The sequence below is a fragment of the Aedes albopictus genome, chromosome 3 (genome assembly GCF_035046485.1).
Source record: "Aedes albopictus strain Foshan chromosome 3, AalbF5, whole genome shotgun sequence".
Lineage (NCBI taxonomy): Eukaryota > Metazoa > Arthropoda > Insecta > Diptera > Culicidae > Aedes > Aedes albopictus.
The window spans coordinates 595,499-612,942 of NC_085138.1; the positions used below are offsets into that span (position 1 = coordinate 595,499).

General features: G+C 48.5%; 1 protein-coding gene across 1 annotated transcript; it reads left to right on the forward strand.

The window, feature by feature from the left end:
• The first annotated feature begins 13,931 nt into the window (after positions 1-13,931).
• On the forward strand, positions 13,932-14,405 carry LOC134289620 (uncharacterized). The gene has a single exon (XM_062855758.1). The coding sequence runs from the start codon at positions 13,932-13,934 to the stop codon at positions 14,403-14,405; it is 474 nt and encodes a 157-aa protein (XP_062711742.1).
• The last annotated feature ends 3,039 nt before the right edge of the window (positions 14,406-17,444 follow it).

Genomic DNA, 17,444 nt, shown 5'->3' on the forward strand with positions numbered 1-17,444 from the left:
TTCGAATTTCAGGAAAACTTGTGAAACTTGCCAAGAGTACAATTCTGTCGAACACGTGCTTTACAACTGCCCAACTCTTGAGCTACTCAGATACACATACGGACTGGGAAGCCTTCGTCAAATACTCCAAAATGACAGGTCTTCCGAAGAGGCACTTTTCTGCTTTTTGAAAGATGCTAACCTGTTCAACGAGATTTGAAAATGGGCACCCCTGGAGAGAACATTCTGGGAATAAGTACCACGTAACAACTAATCCAACCACCAACGCTATGATTTCAACGGGCAACCGGGGGGCTTCCCCAAAAGAGAAAGCCGGGAAGTAAGTCCCACCCTTTCTCCCATTCGAACCGAACGAACCGACCGACCAAACGGAACTCGCCGGGACCACTGATGGGCATCCCTGAAGGAGATGTCCAAGGAAAGTCCCACCCAAAACACAAAACCTAACTGTATTGTCCTAACCACGTCACTACTACCTACGATCCCCGCGTTGGTGGACCCACACAAGGGTTCCAGGGGTGGGACCTCATCGGGAAAACTCCTTCAAAAGACTCCAAACCAACAAACAACAAAATTAGAACCCTGCGTTGGCGGACCCGCACAAGGGTGCCAGGGGTAGGACAGGGTGCCAGAGAACAAAACGGACAAAACAAGGCGGGCATCCCTGAATATCCCTGACAATAAAATCTACATAGGACAAACTAAAAGAACACTTGAAATTCGATTCAAAAAACATATTGCAGAGGTTAAAAAAGCGGGTAAAGAGTTAGAAAAGGGTTTAGCGTATGAATTTAAATCGAAAGTGGCAGAACATGTTTTCCAGGATGAACACCTGTGTTGACAAAGGATAACATAAGTATCCTGCGAAATGTGTCTTCATCTTGGAAGCTTGACGTAGCGGAAAGTTTAGAAATCCACGAAGAAAGGGCAGCATTACTTCTTAACAAGGATCAAGGAAACGGTCAGTCACGTTTATTTGAATTCATACCTAAGCGCAGTGCACGTGATAGGAATACGTAGGTACCTAATAAGCTACATGCTAGGAACTTTTATAGAGGTTTTTTTAGGTTCAGGTACATTTTACAGGTATAGGTAGTTTTTTAACGGATAACTGACACTGAGGAAGATTACAAATAGTAGTGAGTAGTAGTAATAGTCGAAATACGCGTATCTGTCAAAGGTTAAGCAATAAGAGCGGAATTAAAAGATTCAATTTTTGATTGTAAAGGACTGTTGTAGCGATCTTGTCCATTGAATGCAAGTATATTCTACAGGTGAAAACGCCAGAAAGTATACTTCCAAATGCACATCTTTGACTCGTAATTGCCAGTTTATTCTTCAATCACTTAACCTAATTTACAGCTCTATTGTCCACTAGGGCACTGCGTGAGCGATTCCAATTGGAAACTGTACAAGTACATACACTTTTGTACAGTGCCTAAATGTATCTCTAATTGTACTACATCGAACTGGTGGCCATCACGCTGCTTTCACTTTCTACCCTATCATGGTAGAATGATGAGCTCGAGGATGTTGATGTGTGGCTGTTGGTTATTCCTGTTTCCAGTCCGATTGGGGGTCCATTATGGGTTGCCGTTTGCCGATGTTCAAGTATCCGGGTTCATTTGAGCCATGGGCTCAGAAGAGGGTCAGTGTCAGCTGCTCTCAGGGGGAAAGAGCAACTGACGAAAGTGCCGGGGCTGGGATCGAACCCATGACCATCTGCTTATGAAGCAAACGTGTAGCCACTACGCCACGGGCCCCGGCATGATTGCCTGTTATAGGGTTCTAATCCCTGATATGAAAAGAAGCTTCTAGACCAGCAGACCAGATCTAGCATCACTATCAACATACCTTCCGTGCTGGATACCGGACAGACACGTACTTTGCGCAGCTTGGCAATATACTAAAAGAAGCCCTCACGGAAGGGCGACACGTTGACCTGGTCTCGCTCGACATTTCGAAAGCGTTCAACAGGACCTGGACCCCACTAGTCTTCCAACAACTAGTGGAATGGGGCTTCGCCGAGAACATCCTTGGATTCATTCGAAGTGACCTTGACTGGTTCACTCCGTACATATTGAACTAACTCAAGAATTTATCAATAATTTTTTGCATTTCTAAATAAGAAATGTGTTCATAAACAATGTTCGTTTAAGTAAAAAATACCCTGATAATTGAAATGCAGCATCTCTAAATTCGAATTTGTTGTCAAAATTCTTACAGGTATTGTACTTTTGGAGTTATTTGAAAAAAAAATCTCTAAACCATGATTTACGCCTAAAGGTAGGCAATTTAATAAGAAAGTGTAAGGCTTCCTTTATCGATTATTCAATTTAAAAGGCCATTTGTACTTGTGTAAATCATGTAAATTGTACACAAATATCATTTGTGTAATGTTTCAATGCTAATTGCGAAAAAAATATGTGAAAATCCCCTGGAAAAAATATTGGCCAGTTAGATTGGCCAAACGCCCCTTAGTGTGGCGCCTGCTGCGTCAGGTTGCCGGTCGATGTGGGGAAAGGGGGGAAGTGATGATTGCAATCGCTTGTTGCCAACAGGCCGTTGAGTCCTCTGCACCTGCACAAGTTCATGTCGGTGGGATATTTTTTTTTTTTTTGGCACTGGTATCATGCATTGGTCCATGAAAGCCAGGCGTAAAGTAATAGATTGTTTGATACATACAGTCCGCTAGGTTGCATAACCTGTAGGCGTTATGAAATAGATTGACACTATGCTGTGATGAAAGTTGTAATGAAGGGGAAATACAGCTGATTGATATCAGGTTTTGTTATTATTTGGCTATCATTTAGAGCTATTTTACCGATCAAAATAGTAAAAATCTACTTTACCGACATAGTAAGCAGATGAAAAAAGTTTCTTAGAATTATAATTCATGTTTTCAACTATTGCATCCAGTTGATCTCGATTCGAGTGATTACCGGTCACAGCCGATATCCCTGTACCAAAGGGACTCAGTGAGAGGGAGAGTAGTTGAATGCTACACTTTCGTACTGCAGTCGCATTGAAGATGGAAATCAGAATCTATTTTTAGATTCGAAGTCCACCAGACCTTCAGTCTTGAGAAAGCTTTGAAATTTCCTTGTCTTTCCGTTCTACCACGGCAATAAGCTTGTCGATCTTTTCGTTGAGCCGCATGAATTCTGCCTGATTGGCCGATTCAACCGCACTGGCGTAGGTGCGGCCTCCAGAGTTTTGCTCCACTACCCTGCGTGCTGCAAGATAGGAAAGCCCCTGGTCGACCTTAACCCTCTGAATCTCGTTCTCCTTTTTGTATTTAGGGCAGCTACGACTGGAGAGAGCATGATCTCCGGATTGACATTCCTTGCAATAGTTTTCATTTAGACAAGTTAGTCATTGGTGGATGATCTTGTGAACATTTCCCACATACATAGCTCTATGCCGTAACTTGGAGTGGCCGAAAGCCCAGCACTGAAAACAGTGCGTCGGGTTGGGATAATAGGGTCGTGTCCTGCATCTTATGAAGCCGAAGTCCATGAACTCCGGTCGAATTGTTCCGCAACAGGTTAAGATCATTGGGGCCGTTCATAAACCACGTAGACTTTTTGGGGGGAGGAGGGGGTTTGGCCAAAGTCTACGGTCCATACAAATTTTAAAATTTTTATGAACAGCCCCATTACGGCGCGGCGCGGCGTGTAATGCGTCTTACCTCCTTCACTCATTGCCACTGTGCTCTTCGAGGAGATTGCTTTCTGGGATGTCAATTACGTCTCGACAGCTAACCACACACCTTGTGGAGTTTAAGGTGGGGTGCTCAGTGACGATGACCGGTGTTACGTCGATAAGCGCCTTCAGAGTGAGAAGTCGGTTGAATTGTCTTAGGCTGCGGACCTTCAAGGCGTAGGACGATGGATTTTCGGATAAGGAAAGGGGCGTTTGGAAGAGGTCCATTCGCACCGGTTATCCGCATCAGATGCAGCTCTCCATGCATCTCCTGCGCGTCCATGTAAGCGGGGAGGGTGGGTCCCGCATAAGAGCCATCTACATAGTTGTCTTGCCCAGGTGGAGCTTCCCCCCAAGGGGGTGGGCCCCAGCTTGTCGCCGCCATAGCGGCGCCCTACAATGATATACCAGAAAGAAGGTTCCTACTTACCAACTCTGTTTTATTTTCAGGTGGTGAAAACGAACCCCTGTAGCAGAATTGGTTAATCTGCTCGGATGAGTGCGGCTCTTCACAACGTTTCTCGAGGGGCACTCACTCTCAGATGAACTCCCTGGGATCAGCTCACGAGAGGAGGTTCAAGGATGCACTAATTTCACTTCGGTCGATTGTGTCGTCAGAAAGAGACGGCAAGCACTCTACTCCCTCCTTGAGAGTAATCAGGAGGGGAAGAACTACCACCGCGCCACACAGAGAGAAATAAAGCACTTTTGGGGTTTTTCTTAGGCGCTATTCACGCGCTCACAAAAAATGGGGCGGGGGGGGGGTTGGCTTTCCCTCACTTCTTTTTTTTTTTTTTTTTCTTCTAAACCATAGGGGGATAATCTGCTCAACAGACACCCTAACAGAAGGTTAGGGTAGTGTAGGTCTGACAGGCCGTCTTCTACAACAAAAGTAAAATCCAGGACTACTCTCTCCTCGTACCCACTAAACCATTCCTATGGTCGCCAAACCCTACGTCTCTCCGGAACCACCAAGAAGGTATTGCTTCAGAGAGGGGCTAGTGCACATCGCACCCACAAGGTTAGCTGCGTAGCCTGCAGCAACGAACATCGATGACTCGCTTTGGAGAGTCCATCACGGTAGCATGCTGGCGCTTAGCCAGTTTCCCGAGTGGTCCTCGCCACTCCCTTTGTCCTCGGAAGGCGGGCAGGGTCAACCCCGCCCGCGCCCTACTGCTGAGCGGACATCAAGAACTGATGCCCACGTGCAACCCGATCTGACCTGCCCGCAAGGAAGGGTATCACTACCCTTCAGGCCCTATCAGATGCACCCGTAGGTTGCAGACAGCAGGATCTCACCTACCCCGACCCTTGCCGGGGACCCCTTTCCAACCGCGGGCTCGGATCCAACCCAGTAGACCGACGCCACGACAGCACCGCTACCGGGACTTCCTCTCCGCGGCCACTTAATCGTTGTAAGGGTCGATCTCGACCGCAGGGCACCGGTATGACCTACGAAGCCGACTCCGAACCCCTGGACCACCTCTTGTACTGCATCTGGACTAGCCATTCTCCGAGTCCACGCGCCACCTCCTCTGTAGCTCCCAGACGATGTGGGTAATAGCCGTTGAAACGGCGTTCCAGCCAAACTCATCCCTACACATCCTCTGGACCAAGTTGTCCGGAGTTGTGTCTTCCCCGCATGTGGCAAGCATGCGGTCACGCATTGTGCGAAAACGCGGGCACACGAACAAAACGTGTTCCGCCGTTTCCTCTAAACCATTGCACACTGGGCATTCGGGAGAATCCGCATGCCCGAAACGGTGTAGATACTGTCGGAAGCAACCATGACCTGTAAGGACCTGTGTCAGGTGGAATGTGACTTCCCCATGGCGCCTATTAATCCAACTATCTACCCTCGGTATCAACCTATAGGTCCACCTTCCTTTGGTGGAGCTGTCCCACGCGCGCTGCCATTTGACCATAGAGGCCATCCTGACAGTCCTGCGTATGCCTCTTGTGCCGCGCATTTCGAAGCACTCCATGTCCTCACTGATAAGAATGCTGATAGGCACCATACCAGTAATGACGCAGAGAGCGTCGTGTGACACGGTACGGTACGCGCTCGCAACCCTCAGGCACATAAGCCTGTAAGTACTTTCCAGCTTCCGTCGGTAGCATTTAGTACTTAGCGCGGTGCCCCACGCCGGGCCGCCATACCTAAGTATGGATGTAGCAACACTAGCCAGAAGCTTGCGCTTACTGGCGTACACCGCAGAGCTATTGGACATCATCCGGGACAGTGCCGCAATAGTTGTGGAGGCTCTTTTACAGGCATAATCGACGTGGCTACCGAAGGTAAGCTTATCGTCGATCATCACGCCCAAGTGTTTGACGGAGCGCTTTGACAGGATAGTACAGTCTCCTACACTGATCTCCGTCTGCTGCTCCGACTTCAGGTTGTTAACAACCGTCACCTCTGTCTTGTGGTGAGCCAGCTCCAGTTTCCTGGACCGCATCCACGCCTCCACAACCTTGATCGAGTGGTTGGTAGTCAACTTTACCTCCTCGATCGTTTCACCGTAGACTTCGAGCGTAATGTCGTCGGCAAATCCGACAATCACCACTCCCACTGGATACTCTAACCTCAACACCTCGTCGTACATGACATTCCATAACACCGGACCCAGGATGGAACCTTGCGGGACTCCTGAGGTTATGTGAAAGCACTTCCGACCCACCTCCGTGTCGTAGACTAGTACACGATTCTGAAAGTAACTTCCGAGAATCTTGTACAGGTACTCCGGTATCCCCAGACGCAAGAGCGCATCGGCAATAGCAGACCAGCTGGTGCTATTAAACGCATTCCTTACATCCAGAGTCACTACCGCGCAAAAGCGAATTCCCCTCCTCTTAGGCTCGAGTGCTTTCTCGGCGGTTTTTGTAACCGACAAGATAGCGTCTACGGTGGACCTCCCCTTCCGGAAGCCGTACTGGTTACTCGAAAGACCATTTTCGCCCTCGGTGAACCGCAACATTCTATTGAGGATGATCTTTTCGAGCACCTTCCCCGCCGTGTCAATCAAGCATATTGGTCTATATGCCGACGGGTCTCCGGGTGGTTTCCCCGCCTTTGGCAATAGTACCAGGCTCTGCCTCTTCCAAGCTTCTGGGAAAACTCCCTCGTCCAGGCATTTCTGCATAGCAGACCTGAACATCTCGGGAGCCTCTGCAATAGCTACTTTTAAGGCCAGGTTCGGAACTCCGTCCGGACCTGGGGCCTTACCTGCGCTAAGGGACTTAGCTACCCCCGCAAGTTCCACATCGGTGACCCTCTCCTCATCGCCAGCCCCAGTCCCCGGCTGTCCTACGAAAGGAGGCCAAGGACTAGGATCATGACGCGGAAAAAGTCCTCCAATGATCCCCTCCAACATCTCTGGAGATTGCTCTGTAGGAGCCATCACACCTCTCGTCTTGGCCATAACGATCCTGTAGGCGTCACCCCACGGGTTCGTATTGGCACTCTGACAGAGACCCTCAAAGCAGGCCTTTTTGCTTGCTCTTATCTCGGTCTTAAGCGCGGCTTTTGCAGCGGCGAACACCACCCGCCGTTCGTTTCGCTCTTCCTCTGATCGTGCTCGCTGCATCCGCCGCCTAGCCCGTAGGCAGGCGCGGCGCAGGTCCGCAATCGCGTCGGTCCACCAGTAAGCCGGTGGCCTCCCATTTCTAGGGTGGACTCGCCTAGGCATGGTCGCATCACACGCACGTGAGAGCACCGCTACCAGCTCGTCGCCGTCTAAACCGATTAAGTTTCGCTCACGGCGGAGCGCCTCCCTAAATACCCCTTCGTCGAAGTATGATGTCTTCCACCTGCGAGGGCTTGGCCTTGGCCTAGCCGCCTCTTTTTCTATGCGCTGTCTGCTGTTATTGTAGTCGATACTGTAGCGAACCGCCAGGTGGTCGCTGTGAGTGTAGCCATCATCTACTCTCCAGTTCGAACTACTTGTTAGGCCAGGACTGCAAAAGGTCACGTCAATAATTGACTCCGCTCCATTCCGACTAAAGGTACTCTTGGTACCGACATTAGCCAAGTCGACATCTAAGATGGCCAGTGTTTCTAGCAGGATCTGACCCCGCTGGTTCGTGAAACGGCTTCCCCATTCCACGGCCCAGGCATTAAAGTCGCCCGCTATTACCACCGGCCTTCGCCCTGTTAGCACGGTCGTTAAGCGGTCCAGCATTTGCGTGAACTGCTCGATCGGCCACCGCGGAGGCGCATAACAGCTACAGAAGAAGACCCCGTTTACTTTGGCGACCACGAAGCCCTCATAGGTAGTAGACACCAACTCCTGAACGGGGTATTTACCCGTCGTCCATATCGCCGCCATTTTTCTGGTCCCATCCGCGACCCAGTTGCCGTTGCCGGCGGGTACTCGGTATGGGTCCGATATGATGGCGATATCCGTCTCCCACTCAGAAACTGCCTGACAAAGCAGTTGCTGAGCCGCATCACAGTGGTTCAGGTTCAGCTGCGTTACCTGCACTGTGATTTGTTGTTCACTGCGGCTTTCTTGAAGGCCGGGCACCTTGGACCACCCATCGGATGTCTGTTGTTCGAGGATTTCCCGGTACAGATCATGCAGATGGGCGGACTCGTGCAGCTTTGGGCCTTATGACCTTCAGCGCCGCATCGCCTGCACAGTTTGCGCCTGTCGGGGCCTTTGCAGTCCCACGACTTGTGTCCTGGTTCCAGACACCTGAAGCAAACCTCTGGTGGCCAGTGTTGCGAATACTCACTAGCAAAAAATTATACTCACCTGCTTCTATCTCAGTCCAGAAGCATGCTATCAAAAAATAATGTTTGAAGGGGTTTTAGATTGTAGTTTAATCTAAAAGTTTGCCGAATAAAGTAAAGGTCGCAGACGCATACCAAAACCGTGAGAGAGCTGTGAGTACAAGGTGAGTATAAATTACACGAATTTTACTCACCTTGTACTCACAGCTCTCTCACAACTTTGGTATGCGTCTGCGACCTTTACTTTATTCGGCAAACTTTTAGATTAAACAACAATCTAAAAGCCCTTCTAACATCATTTTCTGATAGCATGCTTCTGGACTGAGATAGAAGCAAATGAGTATCACTCTTGCAAGTGAGTATTCGCAACACTGCTGGTGGCTCGTGGAATGTCAGGTGACATACACACCAACCCACCTTTATGCTCCCTACTTTAACGGACTTTTTGACGTCCGCCACAGGTAGCTGAACCAAAGCTACCTGTGTCCCTGCTGGCCCTTTCCTCACTTCTAGGATCTGCCCCAACGTATTGTTCACTATAGGCGTCCTAACAAAGGCGCAACTTTCGGCGCCGCCGATTTGACCCCTCACTTCTTCCTTCTTCCCTTTGCACTCCCTGCACTAGGTTCTTCGCCGCTATTCAGTTTCGCTCTTTTCTTCCGCCTTGCTGTTCTGATTTTGGCGACACTTCTTTCCCCCACTTGGCCAAAGGCCTGGTCACTGGCACAGAGAACCGCTACGGCCCGGGCACTATGGCCTTGCCGAAGCTCCGCAACCCTCCTTCCCCGGTATGCTAGGGTAGAAGGGGGTTGGCAACACACTTCACCAGGGTAGGTATCGGAGTTCAGGTAACGTATGGCAATTAGTTTGCCCACTTGTTTCTTCACCCCCTTGTCCAGCAGCTTGGGCTCAAAAGGGCCCGCGAGAAAAAAAAAATGCGGCACTTATCACTCCTGGTCACTTGATAGTGCGGGTTCGCTTAGTAGCAGTTACTTATAAAGTTCACGACGCCCTGCCCCACGCGATGGCTTTTAGGGAATAGACACTTCACACGCTCGTCTGTCGCGATACACTTGGGACTTCCAGCACCCCCTTGCCCAGTATCTTAGGGTCAAAACGCGGTATCTTTACGGCTCTGAAGCTTAGCTTTAGGCCTGGCTTAGAACGAAATCACTAATCGGACACAAACTGCGTCCACCGAGGACACAACGGACAAAAAAACGGTTAAAACAGTGCAGTGCCGCAGCACAAACGAAATAAAACGACGCGTTTAATCGAGCCAGCGAAGAAAAGCACGTCCTATCACAAACGATGTACGTTGCGAACTCCCCAAATTCGTGACTGCTCGGAGAGTGTTGGTGTCTTCGGCAAAGGGGTACGGCGGGTGGGGGACTTACAGGGGACGGGTTTCTTGATTGGAAATTCCACCACCGGGCGGCGCTAGGAGGCAAAAAACATGCTACATTTCGTGTGATCGCGGCCTCCGGGCACGTTGTTTGGTACGTCTCGTAGGCCCGCCGGCAACGCTTTCGGTTGGCCGTGTGGGGTTGGTTGCCGTCTGGTGGTGTTTGTGTGGTATTTTTCTGGTCGGCTACTGCCAGAATTTCGATGGTTTGACGTTGATTTTTCTTGTTTTTCTGACACCTTCGGATTTCGGAACGGGTGGGTGCCCAAACAATTGCCGCAGCTTTACAATGAAGTTTGGTGTGCCCGACTGCCCAGCAGTTGAAACACTGCTTGGGCGACGGGTAGTAAGGCCTATTCGGAATTCGATCGTATCCAAAGTACAAGTGATCCGGCCTGGCCGTGCTTCGGATGGTGCATACCAGCAGAGAGGTGTTCTACCTTCCTTCTCCTACTCGTTTGATGTCACATCCTGATCGGCAAGTCGGGACCAACTTGGGAAACCTCCCAACCGACGGCTCGGACTCCGGGCAACGAAAAACCGATCTAGATCCAAAAAGGAACGACTGGCCACGTGTTAGCCCAATCGCCAACGCAAAACCCAAAATTAATAGACACTGTGGGTCCCCCATAACCCAACGTTTTCAAAAACCTTTCCAAGAAGCTATTTCGAATACGACCCTACCTACCCCGCTCGTAGGGTGTTCGTATAGCATCTCACTGGCGTGGCAAGCTTTCCCCAGAAAAAAGCAAAAGGGCACCGGGGGGCATCCCCGATGGGAAGTCCGGGGAGTAAGTCCCACCCACTACCAACACGTTTCAAGGCCATACTCCAAGATGAAAAACAAGTCCACTGGCAGCACGGGCGACGGCCAACCGGAAGCCGAACGGGGACCGGAATGGCCGACCCGACCTGTGCACCAGGCCGGCGAAACGAAAAGGAGGGACGAGAACATCTACGTCTGGTTTCTTGCACAGCTGTACCAACCCGAGCACTCGACCAACCCAGGAGCACCGGAATGCCACAACGAAGCTCTGAAGGGTAAAGGGGGGCATCCCCGAGGGGAAGTCCGGGGTGTAAGACCCACCCTGAACCGGAAACACCATGAGCCACCAACCCTGAACAGTTGGAAGGATTTTGCCACTGGCAGCGCGGGCGGCGGCCAGCCGGAAGCCGGATGGGGACCGAAATGGCCGAAGCGACTCGCGCACCAGGCCGGCGAAGAAAGGAGGAATGCCAACATCGTAAAAGGAGAAACCAACAGCCCAGACTGCGAAGAGATCAGGACCGATCGGGAACAGGGCTGGACCGTAGCCGCCAACTGGCTAAGGACCCCGACTCCACACCAACATCATCCAAATTGCCGCCACAACACTAACACAAAAATGGGTCTGGAACCTGCACCTCGGTGCAAGTAGACCACGACCCCAATAGCGGGGCCGGCATCTGTCTCCCCCCGGTGTCCTGGAGCCGCCGACTGGGAGCCTCGGACTGGCCACTCAGTTCGATATACTTCCTAAGACGGAATCTAAAAAGAACAGAACGGAGATGACACCCGTGGAGGCGGCTTCCATAGCCGGGCCATCCGACGAAGGAAACACCCACAGCACCAGTACCGACGACCCTGCTATGCTGGAAAACCTCTGCGCCAAACCAAATACCACATCCAATGAACTGTTTGGGCACCCTGGGCCATCTAGCGCAGGTGGTAAGTCCCACTCAGGCCCCGACGACCTTTTAGGTCAAACACCAATTGCGCAAGTTGAACAGCATAGGCACAAACAAAGCCCCTCCGATCATCGGGGCGCCGCCCAACCGGAAGCCATTCGGGGACCGGCATGGGCGGGCCGACTCCGGTATCGGCCGGGTGAAAGAGAGCAACATCGGCATAAAACTGCTAAGGGCACAGGGGGGCATCCCCGAAGGGGAGTCCGGGGAGTAAGTCCCACCCTACTACCTCCTCCAGAACTGGATTCACCGGATAAGGCAGGAGGACCAACAACAAGCTTCAGGAAACTTCCAACAGAAGTCCTATCCGACGCCAGGAAGTACGATTTATGGAACGCCAGGACTCAAGGAAACCTTTGGACAAATAGACCCAGCGGTTCCAACACATCCAGAAACACTGGACACGAAATCGACTTTGCAGGTCGGAGTCAACATTCCGACAGCCAGAGCCTCATCCGGACGGAATCCGAGAAAACAATGGGCACCGGGGGGCATCCCCGAAGGGAAGTCCGGGAAGTAAGACCCACCCGCGTACAGGACACCAACTTACTGGATCGACCACGTCCCACCTTACCGGAAGAGGTAAATTTCTGTCTCCAGTGGAACTTGAACGGCCTCTATAATAACCTCGCCAACCTCGAGCTTCTTACCCACTCCAGCCAACCTTGGGTGATAGCGCTGCAGGAGGTAAATCGGGTTGACCCAAATCGACTTAACCGGCTGTTGGGAGGAAAGTACGTATGGACCGTCAAAGTGGGCAGTAACATCCGTCACTCGTGCGCCATCGGAATCCACCACTCCATCCCCTTCGACGAAATCAACCTGGATAGCGACCTCCCGATAACAGCCGTTCGCCTCAAAGGCAAACTCAAGATCACAATAGTTAACGCCTACCTTCCTGGGGGTACTCTCCCCAACTTGGAGAGGAAGGTAACCAACGTTATAGAAGGAATTCCGGGACCCAAAGTTTTCCTCGGTGACTTGAATGCCCATCACCCGGCCTGGGGTGGCGAGAGAACCGATGCTCGTGGAGCGGCCCTAATGAGGGTCTGTGAAAATCTTGACCTGATGGTCATGAACGATGGTTCGGGTACTTTCTTCAATGGCTACGTCTCCTCGGCCATTGACGTCACTGCCGTTAGCAGAGAACAAGCCGGACGCTTTCGCTGGACCATTTCCTCCGACCTCTCGGGTAGTGATCACTACCCCATCCGGATAACCGCAAACGCCGGTGGCTTCCGACCTTGAGGGTCGTCGCAAAATAAAATAGAACACTACAACTGCACAGTAAAACAACGTTACACATTATCAAATACACCGCTTAACATAAATATGATGCAATACAACATTAAGCATAACCATGCCCTGTTACCCTATTGGGTTGCAATTTCCGACTGCAGAATGACGAAGTTTCATTATCTGTTTTAGGTCCATCAGTTATCCTGGAACTGTTTTTTTAGCGATTGCTAGACGCTAGGAAAAAATAAGTTTTATTTTTACATGTTTCAAGCTCTAAATTTGTGTTTTTGGAGATGCTCGTATATGTCAGGTTCAGGACACTTAAAACTACATGATATTTTCTAGGTGTGTAGGGAACAGTTTCCACGTCCTTAGATAAATCAGTGCCCGAAATTGCCTGAAAATAGGCAATCAGATTGTGGCTGTATTTCATAATTATATTTCTTTTTGGAGCACTACAATTGCTCAAATGACAATCAGTGTGTCATACTAGAACATATCGACACTGATTCTTCATTAGGGCCTAACTGACATTTTCGATTTCTCTTCATCGATCCTCTCTTTGTGTTATTACGGAAAGTGTACTAAGTTTTCCAAAGATTTTTTGGTTGAAATGCGAAGACGACGACTACATCTTGCTCTAGAAACATAAAGAATCATGATTTTGTTTGTTATGATCAAGTTATTAGCGAAAGAGAGAGTCGACGAAGAGAAATCGATCAAGTCAGTTAGGCCCTTAAGAAAAATCATTGTCGAATTATAGAACAAGACATTTTCATACACTTTTTTTATTACAAACTTTACTAAACAAAATGAAATCCGTAACACAGGTCACCTGTGGTCTGTGTATGTCTGCAGTACCAGTACCCACGATAAGCTTACGGTATTTCCGGAAACGTAAACGAAGCCCTCGGGGACGATGCATCTTCCATCTTTGCGTTGTTCTGTTTCCTCAGTTGACAGTTAGCTCTGATCAAGTGCGTTTCATGTTTTCGGTTATTCCATGTTAAGGAACCTCGTACTCATTCCAAAAGTCTCGGGTGTAGCTTCGGAATCCAACGTGTACAGACCAATAACGCTGACCAGCTGTCTCTCCAAATTGGTTGCAGCATCGATTATATGGAGCATCTGCAGACAAACAACGTTCTGGACAACAGACAACACACCATTCGTCCCGGTTTTGGCACAAGAACATATTTTGCCTCCCTCAACGACATTCTTGCCAAAGCCCTTCACAGCGATGAACATGTCGAAATGGCATCCCTGGACCTGGACAAAGCTTATTATCGAGCCCGAACCCCGGACAGCTTAAGGCAACTCCTCGCCTGGGACATCTCCGGAAACCTTGCGGAATTCATCCGCAACTTGCTTACGAACCGAACTTTTCAAGTTATAATCGGAAACCACCGATCAAAAACTACCAACGAAGAGACCGGCGTACCCCAAGGCTCGGTTATCGCTGTAGCCTTAGTTCTGGTCGAAATGAATGGTGTTTTGGAAGTGATGTCCTCGAGAGACGTGGGGACGTTGCTGTGGATTAGTTGCAAAACGTGGTCCTCGAATGCCAGTCAGCTTCCGGGTAGATCCACTTAGGACGACGGGATATGGGCTGCAGCGTTGCAGCGCATTTATATAAGTTTTTATATATTTTTTTTTATATAACCAACCACAAGGTTTTATCCACAAAAAATCCTTTTATGTTGGGTGTTCTGTTGTATTACAAGTCATCTGTCCCATTTTTACTTGTGAATATTGTCCCAAGTTAGATTTACATTTGTAGTGCTCTGGTGTAATAGATCATCATGAGATCTCATCAGTCTCATTTTGATGGCCTAGATTCAGGTCATTTTGGGCAATGGGTCCCTAACAGGGACATGAAGTATAGACGACCCATATTAAAACGAGATTCAGAACGCCTCCTTCGGATTAAAAGTTTCTAGTCAAAACTCAAGTTATGGAAGCAACTAACGCTACGAACAATAACGCAACTGCCAATAAAATAGGATGACAGGATTGACTGATGGGCCAACAAACATTATGAAACTTCATCATCCTGGGCTCGGGAATTGTTATCCACTAGGGTAATCGGGCAAAATTTATATTGTGTGTTATATTTGTCCAGAAGAAATATCCTATTTTATCGCGCATTTGTAGTGATCCACAACAAGATGTTGTAATAATATGCATTTGTAATGCTCCATAATTATTTTTCAGTAGTTCTCATATGGTCCAAATATGATTATTCATTATCAATGATGTTCGATGTCATGAAGATTGATGTATCACAAGGTAGGCTCCGGAAGCAATAGGCAATTGTTATCTTCCTCGGAGAAATAAGGTTCTATGAACACCCTCGAAAGTGACAAAATTGAGATTCCGTTTATGCTCGTTTCCTAAAACAAAACCATCCAAAACTTCCTAGTCGTATTCTGATCCACGAAAATAGGGAAGTAACGAGAGCAACCCATCATAATGGAAGCAGGAAGTTTTATATTTGCCATAATGTCAGAAATCAAATTTGATAACAAACAATTTTACTTTGTGCACCGAGAGCCGGAATCAGTTTTAGTAAATTTGCACTGCTTTCAGCCATATACATATCCATTTCTGTGTCAATTTAACATTGCAATCAGTGAAGATCCCGAGCCTTGCAGCAGACGAACCTCGACCTCGACGCGTCCATCAGCATCATCCTAGTTCACAGTTTCCCCCCAAAAGCATCATCATCGGGGCAAACAGACCTCCAGTCAGTAGGCGACGACAGTCAGAAGGCGACCGTCAGGCAGCAAGCGGACGATGTTCTTCATTTTTTTTTTCATTCAACCGAAAATCAATCCTAGCTGGCTGTGCCAGACCCTAGCAGCATGTTCTCTGTGACTACTGTGATGGAGCTAGCTTGTTACCACCACCAGCCGAGCCGAGTCGTCGTCGGGGTGTGCCGCTTTCCACAAAATTTCCCTCCTATCTGCGGTGGTTGCCAGGTGCAGCCACTATAGGAACACCCTAAACGAGCGGTCGTAAGCGAAATTTGTAATCTAATATTCAATTATTTTCTCGTTTATGTGCAAATAAAAAGCGAGCTGTGCTGAAAAGTGAGAAAGATTCTGGATCTAGAGCTAGCACGATGCGATGGTTTGCTGGTGGTTGGTGTCGGTGTCGGTTGGTAGTTGCAGCAAGTAGCATATCACTTCGAGGTTGAGATTTGTGTTATGGCTTTGTGATGCATAAAATGTAAAGTTTATGTAGGAAATTTGTCACCAATAGTTACTGAACTATTGGGGCCCCATAGCCCAAACAGTAGACGTACGGAACGGGTATTCAGCAAGGCCATGGTGAAAAGGTCTGGGTTCGATTTCAAGTCGGCCCATGAATTTCACTGGTGGTCCTTTTGTTGAAGTTTACATGTGAAACCTTTCAAGTGATGGAATAGTACACTGCAAAAGCACAGTAAGTTTTTTTTTGTCTTTATTGACTCGAGGCTAGTTCGTCTCAGGACCTACGGTTTACTGCCCTTTCGAAGGAAGAATCCACATTTTGGGAGTATGTCGGGAGTGGGATTCGATACTAGGTCCTTGGCGAGATAGTATTGTGGTCTAACCATCTCACCAGGTCCGCTCCATAAACACAGTAAGAAAATAAGGCCCAAAACCGTCAAAACATTTTGTATTTTGGCTCAAAAATTTTGAGAAACCCACGAATTACTAAAAAGTGCGTGCAGTTTCTCTAGGATTCTATCAGCAATTATCTATGGGATAACTCTCTCAGAAACCCCAGAAATATTTCTTTCTTGAGGAATCCCAGATTTAATTCAGCATATTCTTCTTAGATTCCATCAGAAATTCTATCCAATAATTGCTTCCTGCATTTTCCAAGGTATTTCTTCAGAAACTCCTCCAGGAGTTTCGGCTGAGATTTCTCCCGGAGTTCTTTGACCGACTTCTCCAGGGGTTTCTTTCTCAGAGTTCCTTTTGGAACTCCCTACTAGATCCTCTATATGTTTCTTCTGAGATTATACCCGAGGTTTTTTCCGAGTTTCATCTGGGGTTCCTCATGAAGTTCCTTCTGGGATTCCTCCTTTTGACGCTGTCATCTTTTGAAATTCTGAGGGTTCCTCCAGTTTTACCATGAATTCCTTCCGAAGTTCCTTGTGGGATTCCTCCAGTTTTTTTTCGAAGATTAACTAGAAGTTTCTTCTGGGATTCGTTTGGGAGTTCCACCAGGAGTTCTTTCTGGAACTCCTCCACGTGTTTCGTGTGGGATTCCTGTAGGAGTTCCTTCTGGAATTTCTTTACGCAGTTCCAACTGGGATTACATCTTTTGAAGATTCCTTTTTCTAAGATTACTCCAGGAATTCATTATGAGATCCCTCCAGAAGTTCCTTCACTGGTTCCTCCCGCAGTTCCTCCCAGGATTCCTTCAAGATTATATTAAGATTGACCAGCAGTTCTTTCTGGAATCCCTCCAGAAACCTTTTGGTATTGTTCGGAGAATTAAATCAAAAATTCACTCAAGAATTTCTTAAGCTTTTCTTCTTTATCTTTGATTCATCTAGGAGTTTCTTCTGGGATTCCTCCCAAAATTTCACCCTGGATTTTCTCCGGAATTACTCCAGAATATCATTCCTAGTTTTCC